This window comes from Pleurodeles waltl, chromosome 4_2 (assembly GCF_031143425.1).
Source record: "Pleurodeles waltl isolate 20211129_DDA chromosome 4_2, aPleWal1.hap1.20221129, whole genome shotgun sequence".
Lineage (NCBI taxonomy): Eukaryota > Metazoa > Chordata > Amphibia > Caudata > Salamandridae > Pleurodeles > Pleurodeles waltl.
This window is the reverse complement of record NC_090443.1, coordinates 447,668,294-447,691,281: the sequence shown is the minus strand read 5'-3', so window position 1 is coordinate 447,691,281 and position 22,988 is coordinate 447,668,294. Positions and strand designations below refer to the sequence as shown.

Sequence of the window (22,988 nt, the reverse complement as noted above, 5' to 3'; positions counted from 1 at the left end):
AACACTTCCTTGTTGAAGTGTTGGCAGCCAATCAGATATAAGCATGGGGACAGTTGGATCCATGGGTCCTCTGCATCCCTAGATTATCTAGGTTTTTTAACCTCTAATATCTGAGAAACTACTTAACTGATTTACACCAAATCACAAAAAGCACACTTTCTAGGCCAAAAGCTAGCTTTCTGGCCAGCTTGATGTAATTCCGTCCAGCGGTTCAAGCTGTAGTGTTCAAAATCTCTATGGGAAAATGTATGGGAAATACGTGTTTCCTCCTGCCCCCCACCCCTTTTTTTCCTCAGCCTTGCTTGACGGATCACCTGAAAACTTTCAACACAGCAGCTGAACCGACTTAAGTATACGTTTTGAAAATGTAATGAACATTCGCCATGTGGCACCAAAGTTATTGGCAAAACAATAAATCGCTCTTACTAATGAAACTAGGTCCTAACTATAATTACCTACTAGCAACCACCAGTAGGTAGTGTGTGTATGTATGTATGTATCTATGTATGTATATATATAATATTAGTGTTAAACTATTACCCACCATCCTATGGGGTACTTTTATTACCACCATCCTATGGGGTGCTTTTATTACTCTATACTTACCTGCAAACACTGCTTGCTATTCTGATTCAAACGTGAATCTATGAAAGATCCAATACTGGAGAAGAAAATAAGTTACTTACCTGTAACTAGAGTTCTCCATTATTGGGATGTTTTATACATTCACATGCGACCCACCCTCCTCCCCTTACGGGCTTCCATCATTGATCGAGATTATTATTCCGACTTGTGCTTGCAAAATCTGAGGGACTAAGCCTCTGATGGGAGTACTCTAGAAGGTGCTGTTGCCCAATTGGTTATTGTTCAAGTTTGGTGCTTCAAAAAAAAAAAGAAATCAGATAGGCATTACACTGACTTTGCGTTGCCATTATAGACTATAATACTATTACATACTGCTTTACTATGGTACCGTGGGACTCCCATTTCAATGATTGGGAAAGATTCAAGAATGTGAACCTATGAAATATACCAATACTGGAGAACTGCAGTTACAGGTAAGTAACTTACTTTCTTTTGTCTTGCCTGTGTTGAGTTTGAGACAGTTGGTTGTCATCTAGTTAGTGACTTTGGTCATGCAGACGGTGACATTTTTTGTGCTATGGGTGTTGCCCGAGAGGACGTCATCTGCACAGGAGATTGTTGATGTTGTGTGCACTGATGAGCTTGGCAAGTGGGATTATTAATGTGTTGAATAGGGTAGGACTGAGCGCTGAACCTTGAGGTACTCTTCAAATGAGTTTGCGTGCTTCCAAGGAGTAAGGTGTCGGGCTGACCGCTTGTGTTCCATCCATTATGAAGGAGCAGATCCAGTGGATAGTGATCCTTTGTCATGAGATTGACATTGAAGGACCTGCTTTCTGCTGGATCGGCTCCTTCCATTTGAGTCTCATGCAGACTCTTGATGAGGATGGGTGTGTGAGACTGTTAAATGCTGCTGATAGGTTAGGGAGATTGAGGGCAACTGTGTCTTTACCAAGGATCATATGAATGTCATCTGTGGCGGCGGTGAGTGTAGTTTCTGTACTGTAGTTGGGCCTGAATCCGGACCGCATTGTGCAGGGGTGCTGGTGTCTGAGGTCGGTGATGCCTCAGTTGATTAGTTTCTCGGAGACCTTTGCCGGGTGTGGTAGGAGGGAGTGGGCCTGTCGTTGGAATGTGTGCCTTGGTGAGTTGATGGTATCTTGAGCAGAGCTGGGCAATGCCATTTTTCTAGGTGTCCAGGAATGTGTTTGTCGATGAAGGCATTGAGAATGGGCATTAGTTCTTTGATCAGTAGAGTCCTCTGATGAAAGCGTGGTTGGGGCAGGGGTCAGATGGAACAGAGTGGATGGTCTTAATGGTAGCAGTAATAATTTTTTTCTTCACTGTGACTGCAGGCCACAAGGTCAGGGTTCGTTCATCGGCTTTGAGGGGAAGTTGGGTTGCAACAATGACATGGTTTGGTTGAAGGTTGAATTTGATATGTATGGAGGTGATACCGGTATAAAAGAATTCTGAGAGTTTGTTGCACAGGTTCTTCTGAGGGGCTGATGATGCTGGAGGGAGTGCGGTAAAGTCTTTGATGGCATAGATTTCTTTGATTCTTGGTTCTGTTACTGTTGGAGTCCATGCTGTCTGCAAGATGGGTGCTCTTAGTGTTCTGTATCTGTTGGCTGTAGCGTCTTACGGCTAATTTGAAGGTGCCTTTGTCTGTGGTGGTGACATGACACAAAGCAGTCGGGCTTAAAATTGAAGGCAATGTCCAAAGTATTTAGGCAGTGGATACTCAGTAGGAAAATTCACATAACACAATAAAACCTCACAACTAATTTTGCAATAAGGAGAAAACAATTGAGTAAAACAACCCTTACTGGATTTTTGTCATTTTGGTCTTAAGAGTTATGAATTTTTAAAGTTATGTTAAAATCGCACCACAAACAGCCAGTAATAGCGTGTTGAAGAACTGGTCTTATAAGACAAGTGGCTTGGTCCCAGTGACAGTCTGGAAGTCAAAAGGTTTGAAAAGTTGCTAAATCTCAATGCAGAAAGGGACCATGCCAATTTAGAAGAAAAATCTGCAAGCTGGCCACAGCTGAATTTTTAGCTGCCACTGTGGAACCAAGACTGGATACCTGAAGCTGAATGGAGTTTTGGAGATTTCTTGCTGAACACCTTCTAAGTCTCTGTGCAGAATGTGATTTAGTCATTTCTTTGGAAGTGCTGGGGCCATTGAGCGAGACAAAGCTGAAATTTAATTGGACGCAGCACACCTGCAGGTCATATATTCTTTCCCGGACATTCCTCAAACTGTGGAGGAACAGTTTTTCAAAGTTTCCAAACGGTCTTCTGGTGTCCAAACTACCACAGGAATACATTTCTAGAGCCCTCAGGACCACAAAGAAAGGCACTGAAAGGCTCTCAGGGTGTCGGGTAGATGCCAACAGCAAATTCCACTGATCAGCTGGATACTTTCAGGGAAAATAAATCTTGAAACTTGTTTTGCCCCAACAGCCACACCAGGAGGTTAGACAACTGACCCTTGGGGTCCACTTCTTTGTCCTGGGTCCAAAAGGGAACAAGTCCAGTTCTTCAGGACTCCTCTCAGGTTACAGGAAACAGTTTAGTCCTCTTCTGATCTTTCCTAGGTCTAGAAAGTATTCTGAGAAGGTGCCTTGGGTTTCACATTTATACCTGGAAGATGTCTTTACATTTGACTTGTACTTAAAACAAGTTTTCCTACCTCTTAAAAGGGTAATTGTGGCAGATCTGGGCATCTGAGTTCAAGCTGCTGCTGTCAGGCTTCACAGAGTAGGCCTGAAGGTATGTTTTCACTTCCTTTATAGTGGAAGACACAATAGATTCTGCAGTCCACAAGTGTCATTTAGCTTTGCATGGCATGAGTGAATTTCTGCCCCATTCCTATGGCCTTATCGGAATGTTAAATGTGCCAGTCAGGTTTTAAGCAGATTATATTATGTTTAATTGGTCAGAACACATACATTAAATGGTGGATGACCACCCAGAAGGGTCACTTTGCAACAATATCTGAGGTAAAAGCACTACTACAGAGTAATTGTACATAAAACACTGTAGTGACATAATACAGTCCTAAGCCTGCTAACACAGCTGCAGCCAAAAAAAAACTAATTCAGTCAATGCAGGTATACCAGCATTCAACTCCATAGGGTCCTTGGCAACTTGAAACATCCAGGCAGTCCATTAGTCCCACAATAGCAGGAGTCGCCTACCTCAGAGACATGGAATGACTATCACTCTGATAGAGGACTAGGTCTCTAGAAAGTTAGGATGATGGCATAGCATTACTGAGATTACTGAGCTAGTGTACAGCCCCATGCGTCAAGTAATTTCATCCAGCAAGTGGAATGTGTAAGAAGCTGGCTCCTTCTATAGTGAACTAAAAAGAGGTACACTGTTCAGAGTCCACTCAAACCCCAGAGGTATGATAGATGCACAGATGACACCCCAAATTCTCTTTTAGTATGGATGAATAGTTAGGCATACACTCAAATAAATCCAACACCAATTTATGAAAATAACATGTAATTTGTTATAAATTTAAATACCAAGATCACCGGAATTGGGTGAGTACTTTTCGATAGAGAGATTTTTAGAGATTTCAAAAGTAGATGGGGGATTTTTCTGTAGTTGCAATGTTACTCTGGGGTAGAGAACACACAGCAAACAGGTTCTTCACAGCAACTTCCAGGACCAATCTTCTGGACTTAAGGTGAATACATGGCAGGGTCCTAGGCCACACGAACAGGTCACCTCGAGTTGCACTGGCGCGCCTGAGTGCAGTTCAGTGTCGGGTGCCCTGTGTAAGTCAATAGGGATTGGTCTGGTCACAAAGATGCTGCAGGGGTACACGGAGGGTCAAGTCTGGGTGAACCACTAACTGGGTTTAGTTCTTGTGTTGCTTGGGGACGTAGGGGCACCAGTGCTCCTGTTCTCCTTGCTCCAGGGCAGCCGGGTGCAGAGTTGGTTCATACCATTGGGTTTTCCGGTACCAGTCATGGTAGAGGGAGCCTGCAGAAACAGCCTGTAGGAGTGGACTGGGAGACGAGTCCGCCCAAACCAACAAGCCTGCTCAGGTCTCACGAGCTTGGGGGAAACTGGGACACCAGTGGTTCTCTTCTCCTCGGTCCGGGGCATTGAGGTACAGTGGACTCATGTCCATGTCACCGGAGGCAGTCATGGTAAAAAGGGGGGTATGCAGAACAGGCCACAGATGCGGTCGAGATCCACAGTGGTTGAACTCCAGGGGAGTTTTGTCTCTGGAGGGCTTGGGGACCACTGACGACACTGGACCACTTTAGGTCGGGCTAGGTGGCTCAGGTGCAGTGGGTTGGATTTGGCAGTCCCGGTCCTTAGTTCTTTCTTTGGTTGCTGGCAGATGCAGGAAAGCAGCTCCTCTGCTCCAAGGACAATTTGCGAAGCACTGGAAGCTCCCCCAGTTCCATGGATGCTGCAATGGCAGGACCGATCAGTTGTTCCTTGGAGGGTCAGGTGCAGCAGGCAGACTGGCAGGGTTGGCGCCCAGTCCGTCGTGCTCCTCGGTTTTCGGGTCAGGAAGCTTCTTGTCCACTCCTTTTGTTTTCAGCAAATATCTGAGGTCTTGGTATCAGGAGGGGGCCTTAAATACTCAATTTAGTGGTGTTCAGGGAAGTGAAGGGCGGTAGCCAATGGGCTACTTATACTCGTGGGGTCACAACACCCCCTAGATGACCACTTCCTCTGGGGAGTGGGCATCTCCTTGTTCCAGAATTCCTAATTCCACCACACACAAGATGGCCAAATTCTTAAGTCTGTGTTCACTTCAGGCTGGTCACCCTAGGAGTGTGTCAAGTCTGCAAATGCAACACGCCTCCTGCATAGCTAATTTTCCAGCCTGTCCAGGTGCCAAATGGGCCCTGGGGTTTGAGTGTGGGGGCTCAGCATGCTCATCTGAGGTGAACCAGATCTGCATACCAAAGGCAGTGGGCTTCTTTGAATCTTCCTGCCTTCAAATGCGGATTTGCATGTTATCTTGTTGGAAGGGGTGTGGAACACCCTGTGCCAGAGAAAGCTTTTGTTCTTTACCTCCCAAGATCAAAGGCCCTCACCCCTGGGGGTCAGAAACTCATTTGTTGGTGGCAGGCTGGCTATTAGTAGTCAGTGAGCCCACCAGCAGTTATTAGGTTTTCAGGGGGCACCTCCAAGGTGCCCTCTGGGTGCATGTATTAATAAATTCATCAATGAAATCAGGGCAGGTTTTTTAAGATGAAATGGTTGATTCTAAACACCCATAGTGTCAGTGAAGCTATCATATAGCTGGGGAACTCGTATTGACCATTGTCCAGCACATGTGCCTAAAATGGTTTTCCTGTTGACTTTGTCTAAGAATCAACAAAGACATAGCAGAGGCTCTTGCAGATGTCTCTAAGGCCTGCTGTAGGGGTCACTTACAAGTACTACTGGCAGTGTTACAGGATGCCGTGAGCTCATTTTAGTTAGTCATTTGGTCTTGGTGATCGCTTAGGTTTGCGGCCTGTGCCCTTTTACCCAGTTATTATGCTCTGTATTCAATTTTATTCATTTTATTATTGCTTCTTTAGTGGCATTGTTTTTATTTCATTATCAACTGTTATTTTGCAAATGCGTCATTATCAGTGCTATGGATGACATACTTTTCTTTGTGTTCTTTTCCCCGGAATCACAATGCAAGGAATACAGAATAATAATGTCTGTTGCCGGCCCCAAGACTGTGTAAACAGTCCAGAGCTTGGGTACATATCGGCGTCAGACTTCTGTGCATGAACATGTCCACTATAAAAACATTGTGTAGGAAAAGGGGCATTCGAGAGCATTCCCGCCTGAATTTCCATTCATGCTGCATGCCAGTTTTTGGTAGACTTTCAGGCTTTGTCTTCACAGATCCTATTCGGGGACTGGCGGCCTGACCTTGTACCAGGGTAACAGGGAAGGGTTGTGCTTCTCGTGAACACTGTACAGACAGATTTGACTTGCATCGCATGCTGTCTCTTAGGGGCTAGAGCGTAGGCTTTTAGGTGGGAATTGTGTATTCATGTTAAGACAATATGTTGAGTTTGTTTATATTCACATCTTTAATTTTCACAATGTTGATTCTGTTGTTCCTCATAATATTGCTGGCAGTAACAATTGCAAATTGTGTTTCTGGTAAGATAGCGGAGCGACATGCTGCTCATGGGTTTGAATTCCAATGGATTGATTCCGCAGATCTGTGTGAAGCCAACAAAGTGAATAGTATTAGATTAGAATACTGCCAAATATTTTTCAATGGAGGCATGAAACTAGAAAAACGACATTAGCAAGAGTTAGATAGAAATGACCCTTATTTAATATTGTTGTTCCTTGCTTCAAGGAGATTTAATAACCTGCTGTACTCTTATCTAGCACTTTGGCTTTTCTGTCAATTATTTTAGAGATGGGAAAGATGTAACACCAGTGACTGACATTCCTATAGAAACACACCGAGTTATAGCAACCTGTCACTCGCTCGTGCAGATGGATGATGGAACTTTGGTTGGCGATCCTTTGGAGAAAGCAATGCTAACTGCCATAGATTGGTCTGTGACTAAAGGTATGCCATTGAGAAGTGAATGTCTGTCTTTCTATTAAATAAATTAGAGCATTCGTGTTTTACAGTGCCATTTTCATTATTCAGTGAATTTGGCCCTGCAGACTCTTAGGTAAGGCTCTGCATATGTGTTTAATATTAAAACTTTTTTTCTGGTTGAATAACTTTTCCTGACTTGCATAAATCAACACAGATTTTAACTATATCCATTTTTGGTGTTATTGATATTGTTTATTTAAAAAAAAACTAAAGAAAAAGACTTTCATTAGCTACTTTTTTGTTACATAAGTGTCTGTAAATACGCTTTTTAAGAAACATTATTTAAAACTAAATAATGACATTTGGCATTATATCCTTAACTATCAGTTTACAGAATGGCATAGTAGACCACTGCCATGCACAATAATCTCTATTGCCCTGCTCTTTCTATTTTTTTCTCCTGAGAGACAATTATGTTCAAGCAAGCCCACTGATGGTCCTTCCATGCTTTTCCATGAATCTGTGCAGGGCTCTGAAATTGAAAGATCACCCAAAATTTGTGAGAGTGCGTACGGTCCCCTCTCCAAACTCTGAGAAACTGATAGTATCAGTTTCAGTATCCGTCTTGTGCAAATACCTGTTTATCCATGTGTGATTGGGTCTATGGTCTCCCTGCTGCTCTGGGTACAGTTGTGTTTTGCCCCTGTGACCAGGGTCCTCTACCTTCATGATGTGTGAGACATGCGTAAAGGAGGTGCCCAGGTTTCAAAGTTAAGAGAAATGTTAATAAAATATTTAATGATGGGTCCCCAAGAAAGAAAATGGGCTTTCCTGCCAATGTTTGTAACAGTGTCACTTTATTGTAGGTCCTTTGTATGTATTTTACAATGGCTCTCAATGAAACTGACTTCATCAGAGCCTGGAAGGATTAATATATTTGGCACAGTGGGCTGTGACTTAAGAGCCAGCTAACCAACAGCAGGGCTCAGGCACAGGTAGGCACCTTTGGTCCTCTTTTCCATGGGTCAAGGGCGACAAGTGCAAAGGTGTCCTCCGGTGTTTGGTTTTCTTTACGGGAGCGGTCGCAGTGGAGGGAGGTTGCGTGCAGAGGCTGCAGACGTTGTCCCGAAGTCTGGAGGAAGGGTGAAACCACGATGGACTCGGACTCTGGAGGGCTGGGGGATTTAGTTGGCCACTTCAACTCACGTCGGAGACAGCAAGTGCAGTGGTGACTTCAAATGTCAGGTTCTGGTGGCTCCAGAGTCCCTTCTATTGGAGTTTGCTGGAGAACAGGTCAGCTGTTCATGGGAGGTCCTGAGTCTTTATTGAAGGCAGGCAGTCCTTCCGGGTTTCTGGAGTTGCAGCTGCAGGACAAGTCGACTTTAGTGCAGATTTCGGCGAGGGATGCAGACAGGCCAGCGAGGTTGGTGTACCAGGTCAGCTGCTTCTGTTCATCTCTTCTTCTGTGTCCTTTGGTCTTTTTACATCATCAGGATCTGCTTCTCTGGTGTCAGGAACTCCCCCAAAAACTTAGTTTAGGGGCATTAGGGATATGTAGGTTAGGAGCCAATGAGCTACCGACCCTTGGGGGTTACTACGCACTCATGTGACCACTTCCTTTTGGAAGGGGGCATAACCCTGTCCCAGAACTTCTAAGTATGCCATCGCCAAGATTGCTACTTCTGAAAAATTGTCTACCTCGCAATAGCCCACCCTAGGGATGGTAATTGCCTGGGGGTGGCAAGCCTTCCTGACTAGCTAATTCTCCGGCCTATCCACGTGCCAAATGGGCCTCAGACGGGCGGGGGCTAGTGGGTTCCTCTCCTATGAGGGGAGCCAGATTTGCATTTCAAAGGTGGCATCCCTTTGAGGCTTCCCGCCTAGGAAGGTTAATCTGCAGGTTATTCTGTGAGAGGAGGTGTTACACCCTCTTCCCGAACAGGCTTTTGTTCTGGGCCTCCTGAGAGCAGAAGGCTCTCACGACAGGGGTCCAGAACGGTTTTCTCAGGTGGCAGGCTAGCAGAAACTGGTCAGCGAGCACACTAGAGGCTGGTAGGGTTTCTCGGGGCACCTCTAAGGTGCCCTCTGGGAGCATGTATTGGTAAATCCAACACTGGCATTAGTGTGGGTTCACCAATATGAGATGTTTGATATGAAACACCCAGCAACATGGCTTCACTGAAGATTGGGATAACTTGTATTGACCGGTGTCCAGCAAATGCATTTAAAATGGCTTTCCCTGCTCACTTAATATGTCTGGGAAATGACAATGTCAGACATAGCAGAGGCACATCTACTCATGCAGATATAACTTTACATGTCATATAATGGACCCCGCCTTAAGGCTGGAAGGCCTGCTGGAGGTGTGACTTACCTATATTGCATGCAGTGTTAGGGGTCATGGCGCACAGATTGTGTGCCTTATCGTGTTTACACTTTTGTCTGCATCAAGACACGCAGCCTGCAATGGCAGTGTCATGTGCTTGGTGAGGGGTCCCTGAGTGTGGCACAATTCATGCTGCACCCCTAGGGACCCTCTTTAGTACCCCAGACCACAGGTACCGGGGTACCATTTATTAGGGATTTACAGATGGTGCTAAAGGCTTTGTCAATTGGGGAGACTGTGCAGTTTGGGGAAAGAGATCTGGCACTGGGGACCTAGTTAGCAGGTACCTATTGCACCTTTAGTTAAAATCACATCAGAAACCCGGCACAAAGTGTGGGGTGCCCTTGTAAAAAAAGAGGCACTTTCCTTCACAAATGTATTTACTCTTTTTGCTATATTCAATGGGGACTTTGTGGCATGATCTCCAAGAACTAAGGCCTCTAATGCACTCAGGTCCACAGAGAGCAAACAGGCAGGGGGTAGGCTCTGCTACAGCAGGGTAAACACCCATGTAACCATTTGAGCGACCATGAGCCATAAATTCCACTACCCAGGGTTACATGTGGTTTTAGATAGGTTTCTGGACAAGTGAATGGGAGTGTTGGTTGTGTGTGTGCACTGCACAAGCAAGTGGTCATCCATGTGGTGGTTTGCCAATGTCCATCTTGGACATTGGAACCACTAGAGGTATACATCTCTTGTTCCTCTCCCCAAACTGGTTATCTCTGTGTGGGAAATCCTTCGATGTAGCTACAGTGGAACCTACTCTCCCTCTTGCCTGTTCAAGATTCTGATCCCTTTGGAAAGGGCCTTGCTGTCTAGCATTTTTCCACATTTCAGGTGTGTCAACCTGAACTGGTCTCATGAGTAGCAGAAGGATGCATTGAAGCAATATGGGATGGTCCAAGTGGGATCGTACCCTTGGATTTGAATGGGCTTAGATCATTGATTGACTTCAGTGGAATATAAATACTTGGCCCCTCGACTTGTCAGTTGTTTTAACTCCTTACCAAGGAGATCCTCTGTATTAGTACCACAAGAGAAGATATTGAGATAGAGGAGTGTGGTGCTCCATTATCATTTATTTTCCACATAGAATGTACTTTAAGGAAGATAGTATTTGCCTGCCCATGGGCCTGCAGTATTCCTTCTAAGAGGAAGTGACCTGAACCACTAACAGTTGAGGTTTACCTTGACTTATGGGACATACGTGGAGAATGTCAAAGGACTGAGAATGTTTTGGAGCTATGGAATCACTCTAGTCTGCTATTCAGGAATGTGCCACACCGCCAGGGTTAACGAGTTACTCCATCACCTTTATGAATCCAAAAGTGGGAGCCTACACTGTTGCAGACTCTCCCGTAACCACGCAGTGTCTGAGCTTCTATTTTGGCCATCATTTGGAGTCTTGAGAGAAATCATGACTTTAAACTCTAATCTGTTGTCTATTGATAACGGCTGGAGGTCTTCATCTAGATCCCAGAACTGTTGGAATCACTCTTGTAGTCCAAGCATTTCTGGGTTTGAATTTCTGGTGAAGACACCAATGTCCACGAAGTTAACTGACTGACCACTTAACTTTCCGGAGTCCTTGGTTGGAACCCCTTACCAATCGGTGTCCACCTTCACTGGAAAATCTTGACTTTGGCTGGGTTCAGAAACATCTAAGGACCATTGTTATCTAGCCAGCTCTAGATTTCACCACAACTCATTAGCTCCTCACTTAAGGCTCCAGCAACAGACGTGGTTATTCGTCTAAACAGGCACCAGTTATCAGGCACCAAAACACCCCTAGATACCATTAGAAGAGTTTTAAGAAATAAGTACAGGAGGGTTGGGGTCCCCTGTTCTGGTGGTTGGTATTTGTGCTATTTTTGGACATATTTCTAGGACTGTTACAGACGATCATAATGCAACCCTAAGGCCATTCCTTTAGGTACAGTGGTTCCCCAGTCACTGCATACCAAATCCCCTTAAACATTAGCTGAAGCCATTGTTGTTCTTGCTAAAAGAGTTTACATTATCTTAGACTTGTATGCCTTCAAAGAAATAAGTCCAAAGACTGGGTCATCATAGGGTAATAAATAGGGTAAATGCTAAACAAGAAACTGTTGCCCAGAGAAGCGAAAATAGAACAAGTTTGGTGTTGTTCTCTTGCCTAAAATTACATGGTCCTTCAGATTTTCTGTGTCGGCTTGAAGTACAAAATTAATACTTATCTATAAAATAAGTCATTTTCTGTTCTAATGTAAAAGGATTATGTGAACATTCTAGTTATAAACTGTTATTTGGCTCATCTCACTAACTTCTGTGAGAACCCCTTTCAATTTAAGAATCACAGAAAAGAAAACTGGTAGGCTTCCACTGAATCTTCATTTCATAAATGTGATCTTCTCTGTTGCATGTGGAAGTGGTTTTGTGATGGATCCTTGCGAGCCAGTTCCACAAAGTGCAGCTGTAGCATGCTGTCACTTGCGACAAAGTGGAGCACCAATGTTTTATTCTCTATTAATTGTTCTTAATGACTTATTAGGGAATTGGTATGAGGAAGAAAAGTGGTGACAACTGTATATGCGGCGTCCAGATTTTGCTCTGTGGTCAAGAAGACTTTGGGTTCACTAGGACTAATCTTGCAAACATTTGTGTTTTTCCGAAGTTTAGGTCCATACACTAATGGTGTTCTTAGTTTCCTGAGTAGGATTTGTACCTTAAGTGGTCAAAGCTGTAGCTATAATCTAATGTCTGGCAGCTTTTGAGCTCTCAATTCTTAGTGTATTATACAGTGGAAGCGGAGCAGAGGGAGGCAGGGGGTTGGTGTTATTGGCACAAAGCAGCTGCCATTTTAATATTTAAAATACATGTTTTATTGCAGATGAAAAGGTGTTCCCCAGAAGCATTAAAACTCAAGGACTGAAAATTCACCATCGTTTCCATTTTGCAAGTGCACTGAAGCGAATGTCTGTCCTGGCTTCCTATGAGAAGATGGGTTCAACTGATCTTTGCTGCATTGCAGCTGTGAAAGGAGCCCCAGAAACACTTCAGAAAATGGTGATTATGTGCTCTGTATGCATTTCTGACAACAAAGGGAATTCTGACATTGGGGATGCAGGAACTTCTGTTGAAATAAGGTTTTCTTAAAATAATGTTCATGCTTCTGGTTTATACATAAAAAGGCCTACTAGATACACAGGGACCTGCCATCATTTTGTCTCCAGTTATCTATTGATGTCAGTAAGATCAACGGCAAAGTACCACACAGAGGATCCAAACAGGCCCTTTCACTTAAGTTTCCATTTACTTGATTTGGTTGCTACAAAGAGAGGGTGCTTTGCACTTTGTTTTCTTTGGCTGATAAGTCGCACTTGTGAAGCACACTAAGTATTTAACGAGGTTAAATTTGTTTGTCTGGACTGTAGTACTATTACGTGTAAAACATCTGTAACTTTGCAGGGCAGGAGACATGTTCAGGAAGCTGCTACTTAGACACCTTGCCTATAGCCAACCAACCTGAACAATTGCAAGCTCATTTTTCGTTTTTTTTTTTTAAAAGTTTTTCAACGCTGCTGAATTTTGCAGCAATGTCAAGGAAATAGTAAATGCTGTGCTCTGCAAACATTAATTAACATTATAATTGAAAATCTGGTTTTGGGAGATTGCATTGTTCATTCACTAATTTTATATAAGGTTGTAAAGTGCCACCATTGCCCAGAGCCTTGCCCCTTTGAAACTGAGCACTAATTTAGATTGCTGTATCTCAGTGTAATGGTATGTTTTCCTTGTTGCAGTATTATTACTATATCTCATTGTCTGTTCTTTCATTTCATTTTGATCCTTGGGACTGTGCATGTGTTTCTCTGTCCATTCTACCCCTCCCCTTTCTCTGTCCCTGTATCTGTCTCACTTGGTCCCTACGTATGTATCCTCCCTGCCCCCAGTGTCTCTGCTTCTGCCCCAGCACTCAATTCTCTAGTCCTTGCACCTGTCTTGGCCAGTTCCAATGCCCATATCTTTGTCTCAAGTAATGATTTATCACTGTCCCACTGCCATGGTTCATGCTTATTGCTCACTACAGCCACCCTGTGTTACGGTCTAATTGTACATCTTTCAGTGTCTTTGTTTTTCAATCCTTTTCCAACTTGATGTCATGCCATGAAGGTGCAAGGACAGAAGGATAGCACATTTAATGTAAATTGTGTTCTTCCTATGCTTGTTCACTTTGGTTGTTTTCACTCAGTTTTCTCAATGTCCAGACAACTACAACCTCGTTCACACTGAGATCTCTCGTGAGGGAGCCAGAGTTCTCGCACTTGGATACAGAGAGCTGGGACACCTCTCTCATCAACAGGTAAAGTTGTATTTGTATATTTTATTATATTGTGAAGCATCTTTCTTTTAACTTCTTTGTGTTCGTGTTATGGTTTTTAGCATCAGGCTCTGCAGTAGGTTGTACTACATCATCAGTGTTTGTTGCTCTCCTTACTGTAACCAGTGGTGAAGGTTTGAAATACTTTCAGAGAAGAAAGACCTGTCAAGATCTTGCCTCTCCACCAATGCAGCATCTAACTTCCATTTGACTCAAATCTTTGGATGCACACACACCAAGAAATACAAAGTGGACAGGTTGTTCGCCAGCAAATCACTTGCATGCGCACGTCGGAGGACAAGTGAGTGCAGCTTGAATAGATTTTAAGCCAGTTACTTGCTTTCACATTAGAAATGTTGTCTGAGCAGACAATTGTTTTAGATCTAGTGGTGTTTATTACAGTGTGCCAATGTCTCATTCAAATCATTCTTCATTGATGAGGCATCTTACATCGACCAAAATATTCCCAGAGATTATATTTTTGCTGCAATAACTAAAATGCGGAAGCTGCACTGACAAGGCAGTCTGTTGAAGAAGCACAAGTTAGTGTGGCAGCAAAGAGGAAACCCCAAGTAGTGCTAGCTTAGAAATAAAATTACAAACTACTAAAACATTATCAAATCACAGTTTTCTTCATCAAGGACACATTCTAATGGATATGTCTAACTGTAGACTCTTCACCTGAGTATCCCCATCCTCTTGACTGGATCCAGAATCTTTTGATGTAGCTTTCCAGTAGATGTGTAGATGGCACAGGCTCAGTCTTGGTGCAGTAAGTGACCTTACAAGAGCCATATAGCACTACCTCTGCCCTAATATTTTCCACTCCCTTCGGTGCATATCTGGAGCTAGAGTCTTTTTGAAGAAACATTTAAACAGCTCTGTATTGTGTAGAGATGTCCTGCTCTAGGAAGTTAAAGTTTACATTTTGCTGATCCTACCAAGAATGGTTATCTGTTTCTGACCCCGTGCCCTGTTCCCTCCCCCCCCCCCCCCCCCCCCAACCCACTCACACAGAAGCTCTGTGAATGTGGTGCCCATCGCACCACAATGTCTGCAAGAGCAGCTTTATGCATTCTAAAGCCATTAACGCAATACTTGGTATGGCTTGCACAATAAGCATCTGGCTCAATGACCTATGTGGTTAGTGTCAGCCCTGAGGTCGCGTTCCTCTCCATCTCCCAATTCATCCAAGGGAAAAAAGAGAAAATACAAGAAATTTACAATTCTGATGCCTTCTCTGGTTCCAGACATACTTCCAAATATTATCCCCTACCGCCTCCCCCCTAGGCACCCATTTGGTGCCATGGGCTACACCTGTCCCAATCCTGTTTTTGGAGCAGCCTCCAGGAGTATCCCAGTTCCTGACACCAGCCCAGTACAGTTCATCCCTGCCGCAATGATGATTTAAGAATGGTGAGAACCTTGGGGCCCCATGGGACCATTTGGGGCTCCAGTTGAAGTGCTTTTGCTGGCTTCACCTTTGGTACCATTTAACCCTCAGAGGTCTAACTTACAATGCACATCCGGTGAGAAATGCATTGGTGCTGAACCTCTTAACATAGGTCCCCTCACTGGTGCTGATTTTGGTAGTGCTAACAACAATTTTAGTACAACCACATGTGCCTTTTCCACCAGTGGAATAGGTGTTGAAGGCATGGAACATAGTGATGCACTCAGGGGGCAAAGACTAGAAAAGTGGGCCAAATGCAGGGAAGATTCCCAATCTGGGCCCAATCAGAGGCATTAGCAAAATATACAGAATCTGAATCTGATCCCATCAAAATGCTGGAGAATTGTGCCTTATGACGACAACTACCCCAGTGAGGCATCACATTTTCTGCCTTCTGTTTCCTCTGTCACTGCTTGTTACCTTGCATTAGAAAATGCAAGTGGACGTCCTTGCATGGCATGGTCTTCCAGACATCACCTCTTTTCATTCTATGCTCATGAAGGCAGTGTTAAAACTGCCCTTGTTGAGTGGGTGCCAGCTCCAGTATCCTCACACAAATAGTATGTCTCTCTTTGGTGGCAGTACAATCAATGCTTGCATTTAGTGAGGTGAACACCATTAAGGCAGCCTGGAACAAGCCCAGTTCTTCCAGGCCAGTAACCATTGATTGGAGCTGATACAGACTCTCTGTGCTCATCCTTCTACAGAACGTTTGGTGGCGCAGTCCCTGTTTTGCGCAAAAAAGTCTGGTGCTTTCCTTATGGCTCCAACCAAGAAAGTGGATGCTTTGGGAAATGTATTCTCAGCAGGCAATTTGACACTCTGGTCCATAAATACCAAATGCCTTGGGAATATGGTGAGCTTGGTTGTCCCGAGCTTAGCGGACCATTTCAGGGATCAGTTTACAAAAGTGGTGAGGGATGGTCATGATGCCCTTGGCCTACTCATCAGGGCAGACCTACATAAAGTGGATTTTATAGCTAGGGCAATGGCCTTTCTGGTGATGTATAGGGAACATTTGTGGGTATGGACTTTGAAGAGACATTCATGTTCAAATAAAAAGCTGACTCTGCATTTGAGAAATATACACTATGGAGAGCTACCACCTAATCTTTGGGGTTTCAGTCCCTAGCATGACATTACAGTTTCATAAGCTTTAGTGTTTCTCCAACGGTGTTGCTTTTCACCAGCGCCAGTCCTCCTCAACCACTCAACAGGCAGTAAACTTAGCAGTACTATAGGGCCATAGGTTAAGGAAAAGGAAGACTGACCCAACAACCCTATTCCTTTCCTCTCCTGCACCACCTGGAAAGCCAGTTAAGCCTTCCATTACGGAAGCACATACGGTCATTTAAAGGGAAGTTGTCTTCCTTCTAAATGTTTACTTCTTAGAGGAAGGCAAATACATTTTTATGTTGGAGATTGCTGTTGACAAAAGTACAAGGTACATTAAGAAATCGGAGCTCTATTTGCTGGGGGGAAAAAACTTTGTTAATGCTGACCTGGCAGTCTAATACAAGTTTATTTCCTTTGGTTGGTGGGGAAGAGGCGAGGCCAATTTCTTAAGACCAAATCAAACATCTTAAGGAAAATGTTGTAATATTGTAAGTACATAACAGTCAACTGGAAAAGAGAATGCAGTTTCTATTTTATGATCCAATTAGTGATATTACATGTTCTTTTTCTACTTGAGAAAGATGATACATCTAATCAGGTTTCTTCTCTCTGAGTTTGACACCCTAGTAAGAGTTCTTCTTTACTTTTTAGGTTCGAGAGGTAAAACGAGAAACTCTGGAACGTGATTTGCGATTTGCTGGATTCATCGTTGTGTCCTGCCCACTAAAAGCAGATTCAAAATCTGTTATAAAAGAAATTCAGAATGCCTCTCACCAAGTAAGCACTAATCAAAAAGTACATAGTCCCTTTTTCTGTTGTGATATGTGTATTCATTGCTTATGTTCACCTGAAAAGAATGTGATCATCACTTTTTTTTTTCTTTTCTTATTCTTCCCAATAGAGTATAGCTGCCGATTGAATGTTTTTTTTCTAAGTTTTTATTATTGAACCTGCATTATGCCTCGCATTGCTGGTGAAATGGTTACTTAAGTGTTCCTCATAGTGTAAATGCCATATTTGAGTCATACACCCGCAGCCTGAAGTGGCTGGCAAATGAAGTAACATGCAACCTTGAATTAAAATATTCTGATACACAGTTGTCACCTAGAACCATATGTTCGATGGCATCTGTCGCTGTAGATACACATGTTGTGCATAGCCCGCCATCTGGTGTTGGGTCGGAGTGTTACAAGTTGTTTTTCTTCGAAGAAGTCTTTCGAGTCACGGGACCGAGGGACTCCTCCTCTTTGCCTCCATTGCGCATGGGTGTCGACTCCATCTTTGATTGTTTTCTTTCCGCCATCGGGTTCGGACGTGTTCCTTTCGCTCCGGGTTTCGGAACGGAAAGTTAGCCAAATATCGGAAAAATTACGTTGGTATTGTTGCGTTCGGGATCGGCTTAGTTAGGATCGACACCGATTTGAAGAGTGAAGAGCTCCTGTACCCTTCGGGGTAGTTTTCGATCCCCCTTCGGGGCCTGGTCGGCCCGACCGCGTGTAAACCAACGCTGATGGAACGGACCCCGTTCCATTTCTGTCCTAAATGCCACAACAAATTCCCGTATACAGACCAACATTTGGTCTGTAACCTGTGCCTGTCTCCTGAGCACAGTGAAGAGACTTGCGAGGCCTGTCGTGCGTTCCGGTCCCGAAAAACACTCCGTGACCGTCGAGCCAGAAGACTGCAGATGGCGTCCACGCCGACAGCTCACCGAGAGTTCGAGGAACAAGAGGAAGAAGAACCCTTCTCGTTCAATGATTCGGACTCCGAGGAATTCGACGACCAAAAAACTGTGAGTAAGACGTCGAAGCCAGCACACCAGAAAAGTGACAAGGCCCAGGGGACGCCACTGCCATCAGGCCATGGCCCGACCCATAAATTCGGTGACTGGCCGTCGGCACCGAAAAAGGCCGAAATGGTGCCGAGATCGTCCGACTCCGGTCGAGACACCGGCACGCAGCCTTCTCGGGACCGAGAAAGTGCTGCTGCAAAACATCGGCGCCGAGATACCGGAGCCGAAACTGCCCGACGCAGAAACAGCGGCACCGAGGAAGAACGACGCCGAGAGGGTTCGACTCCGAAAAAGAAGAAGGTCTCCTCCGAGCCGAAAAAGAGTACAGACAGGGTTTCGGTGCCGAAACAACCCGCAACCGACCCAACTACCGGTTCCTATTCAGAGGAGCAATCACTGTCCTCTCAGATGCGAAAGCATAGATTTGAGGAAGAGTTGCAATCCACCGAAGTGGACCACACTCAGAAACGTATTTTTATACAGGAAGGAACAGGGAAAATAAGCACCCTTCCCCCTATTAGGAGGAAAAGGAGACTGGAGTTTCAATCAGACCAAGCACCACAATCAAAAATGGTTAAAAAGTTAACTCCGCCACCCTCTCAAAAGGTAACTCCGCCACCCTCTCCTCCACCTGTAACTAACGTTTCACCGGCTCAAACTCCATCACATTCCCCGGCTCACACCACCATGAGCCAAGGTGATCAGGACCAAGACGCTTGGGACTTATACGACGCCCCAGTGTCGGACAACAGTCCAGAGGCATATCCTACAAAGCCCTCACCACCGGAAGATGGCACAGCATACTCACAAGTGGTGGCTAGAGCAGCAGAGTTCCACAACGTGTCCCTACACTCGGAACCAGTCGAGGATGACTTCTTATTCAACACCCTCTCTTCCACCCATAGCTCCTACCAAAGCCTGCCTATGCTCCCAGGAATGCTTCGGCACGCAAAGGAAATCTTCAAGGAGCCGGTCAAGAGCAGAGCTATAACACCGAGAGTGGATAAGAAATATAAAGCACCTCCCACAGACCCTGCTTTCATCACCTCACAGCTGCCACCAGATTCCGTCGTAGTAGGAGCAGCTCGCAAGAGAGCCAACTCCCACACATCTGGGGATGCTCCGCCCCCAGATAAAGAGAGCCGCAAGTTCGATGCAGCCGGAAAGAGAGTCGCAGTACAAGCTGCAAACCAGTGGCGCATCGCTAACTCTCAAGCACTACTTGCGCGCTATGACAGAGCCCATTGGGACGAGATGCAACACCTCATTGAGCATCTACCCAAAGAGCTACAGAAGAGGGCGAAACAGGTGGTTGAGGAAGGACAGAACATATCTAATACTCAGATACGCTCCTCTATGGATGCAGCGGACACGGCTGCAAGAACAATTAACACTTCTGTGACTATAAGAAGGCACGCATGGCTACGAACGTCTGGTTTTAAACCAGAGATACAGCAGGCAGTGCTCAATATGCCATTCAATGAGAAACAACTTTTCGGACCAGAAGTAGACACGGCGATTGAGAAACTCAAAAAGGACACTGACACTGCTAAAGCCATGGGCGCACTCTACTCCCCGCAGAGCAGAGGCACTTACAACACCTTCCGCAAAACAACCTTTAGAGGGGGGTTTCGGGGTCAAGCCACACAAGCCAGCACCTCACAGGCAACACCGTCCAGCTACCAGGGACAGTACCAAAGGGGGGGCTTTCGGGGCCAATACAGAGGACAATTCCCTAGGAATAGGGGAAGATTTCAAAGCCCCAAAACCCCTACAACCAAACAGTGACTCACATGTCACTCATCCCCTCCACACAACACCAGTGGGGGGAAGAATAGGTCAGTATTACCAAGCATGGGAGGAGATAACTACAGACACTTGGGTCTTAGCAATTATCCAACATGGTTATTGCATAGAATTCCTACAAATCCCTCCAAACATTCCACCAAAAGCACAGAGTTTATCAAAACAACATTCAGACCTTCTGGAAATAGAAGTTCAAGCACTATTGCAAAAGAACGCAATAGAACTAGTACCAAACACACAAATAAACACAGGAGTTTACTCACTGTACTTCCTAATACCAAAAAAGGACAAAACACTGAGACCAATCCTAGACCTCAGAACACTAAACACCTACATCAAATCAGAACACTTCCACATGGTCACGCTACAAGAAGTGTTACCATTGCTAAAGCAACAGGACTACATGACAACCTTAGATCTCAAAGACGCGTATTTCCACATACCAATACATCCGTCCCACAGGAAATACCTAAGGTTCGTATTCAAAGGGATACATTACCAATTCAAGGTATTGCCCTTCGGTTTAACAACTGCACCAAGAGTCTTCACAAAGTGCCTAGCAGTAGTGGCTGCACACATCAGAAGGCAGCAAATACACGTATTCCCGTATCTAGACGACTGGCTAATCAAGACCGACTCACTGACAAGGTGCTCGCACCACACAGATCAGGTCATGCAAACCCTCTACAAACTCGGTTTCACCATCAACTATGCAAAATCACACATTCTGCCGTCCAAGGTACAACAATACCTAGGAGCCACAATAGATACAACAAAGGGAATAGCCACTCCAAGTCCACAAAGGGTTCAAAATTTCCAAAAGATTATACAACGCATGTATCCAACACAAAAGATACAGGCGAAGATGATATTACAACTACTAGGCATGATGTCCTCATGCATAGCCATTGTCCCACACGCAAGGTTGCATATGCGGCCCTTACAACAGTGCCTAGCATCACAATGGTCTCAAGCACAGGGTCAGCTTCTAGATCTGGTGTTGATAGACCGCCTAACATACCTCTCGCTTCTATGGTGGAACAACATAAATTTAAACAAAGGGCGGCCTTTCCAAGACCCAGTGCCACAATACGTGATAACAACAGATGCTTCCATGACAGGGTGGGGAGCACACCTCAATCACCACAGCATACAAGGACAATGGGACGTACATCAAAGAAAGCTGCATATAAATCACCTCGAACTACTAGCAGTTTTCCAAGCATTAAAAGCATTTCAACCAATCATAACTCACAAATACATTCTTGTCAAAACAGACAACATGACAACAATGTATTATCTAAACAAACAGGGAGGGACACACTCGACACAGCTGTGCCTGCTGGCACAAAAAATATGGCAATGGGCAATTCACAACCACATTCGCCTAATACCACAGTTTATTCCAGGGATCCAGAATCAATGCAGACAATCTCTCTCGAGATCACCAACAGGTCCACGAGTGGGAGATTCACCCCCAAATTCTAAACACTTACTTCAAACGTTGGGGAACACCTCAAATAGACTTATTTGCAACAAAGGAGAACGCAAAATGCCAACACTTCGCATCCAGATACCCACACAGGCAGTCTCAAGGCAATGCCCTATGGATGAACTGGTCAGGGATATTTGCGTACGCTTTTCCCCCTCTCCCTCTCCTTCCATATCTAGTAAACAAATTGAGTCAAAACAAACTCAAACTCATACTGATAGCACCAACATGGGCAAGGCAACCATGGTACACAACACTGCTAGACCTATCAGTAGTACCCCACGTCAAGTTGCCCAACAGGCCAGATCTGTTAACACAACACAAACAACAGATCAGGCATCCAAACCCAGCATCGCTGAATCTAGCAATCTGGCTCCTGAAATCCTAGAATTCGGACACTTAAACCTCACACAAGAATGTATGGAAGTCATAAAGCAAGCCAGAAGACCATCCACTAGACCCTGCTATGCAAGCAAATGGAAAAGATTTGTTTGCTATTGCCATCATAATCAAATTCAACCATTACACGCGTCTCCAAAAGATGTAGTGGGTTACTTACTACACTTACAAAAATCAAACCTGGCCTTCTCTTCCATTAAGATACACTTAGCAGCAATATCTGCATACTTGCAGATTACCCTTTCAACTTCACTATTTAGGATACCTGTCATTAAAGCATTTATGGAAGGCCTCAAAAGAATTATACCACCAAGGACACCACCCGTTCCTTCATGGAACCTCAACATCGTCTTAACAAGACTCATGGGTCCACCCTTTGAACCTATGCACTCTTGCGAAATCCAATTCCTAACATGGAAAGTCGCATTTCTTATCGCCATCACATCTCTGAGAAGAGTAAGTGAAATTCAGGCGTTTACAATACAAGAACCTTTTATCCAACTACACAAAAATAAAGTAGTCCTAAGGACCAATCCTAAATTTTTGCCAAAGGTTATTTCACCGTTCCACCTAAATCAAACGGTAGAGCTACCAGTGTTCTTCCCTCAGCCAGATTCCATAGCTGAAAGGGCACTACATACATTAGACGTCAAAAGAGCACTAATGTACTACATCGACAGAACTAAAAACATCAGAAAAACTAAACAACTGTTTATTGCATTTCAAAAACCTCACGCAGGAAACCCAATATCGAAACAGGGTATAGCCAGATGGATAGTTAAGTGCATCCAAATCTGCTACCTTAAAGCAAAAAGACAACTGCCCATTACACCAAGGGCACACTCAACCAGAAAGAAAGGCGCTACCATGGCCTTCCTAGGGAATATTCCAATGCACGAAATATGTAAGGCAGCCACATGGTCTACGCCTCACACATTTACCAAGCACTACTGTGTAGACGTGCTATCCGCACAACAAGCCACAGTAGGTCAAGCCGTACTAAGAACCTTATTTCAGACTACTTCCACTCCTACAGGCTG

The 22,988-nt window shown here is 44.5% G+C and overlaps 1 protein-coding gene across 1 annotated transcript in view; it reads left to right on the top strand.

The window, feature by feature from the left end:
* ATP13A1 (ATPase 13A1) overlaps positions 1 to 22,988 on the top strand; it is a 381,010-nt gene that overhangs the window by 145,184 nt on the left and 212,838 nt on the right. Inside the window, exons 13-16 of the mRNA XM_069231770.1 lie at positions 7,008 to 7,165; positions 12,400 to 12,575; positions 13,762 to 13,872; positions 17,111 to 17,236. Coding sequence (XP_069087871.1) covers positions 7,008 to 7,165; positions 12,400 to 12,575; positions 13,762 to 13,872; positions 17,111 to 17,236 — 571 coding nt within the window. The remainder of the gene's footprint in view (positions 1 to 7,007; positions 7,166 to 12,399; positions 12,576 to 13,761; positions 13,873 to 17,110; positions 17,237 to 22,988) is intronic.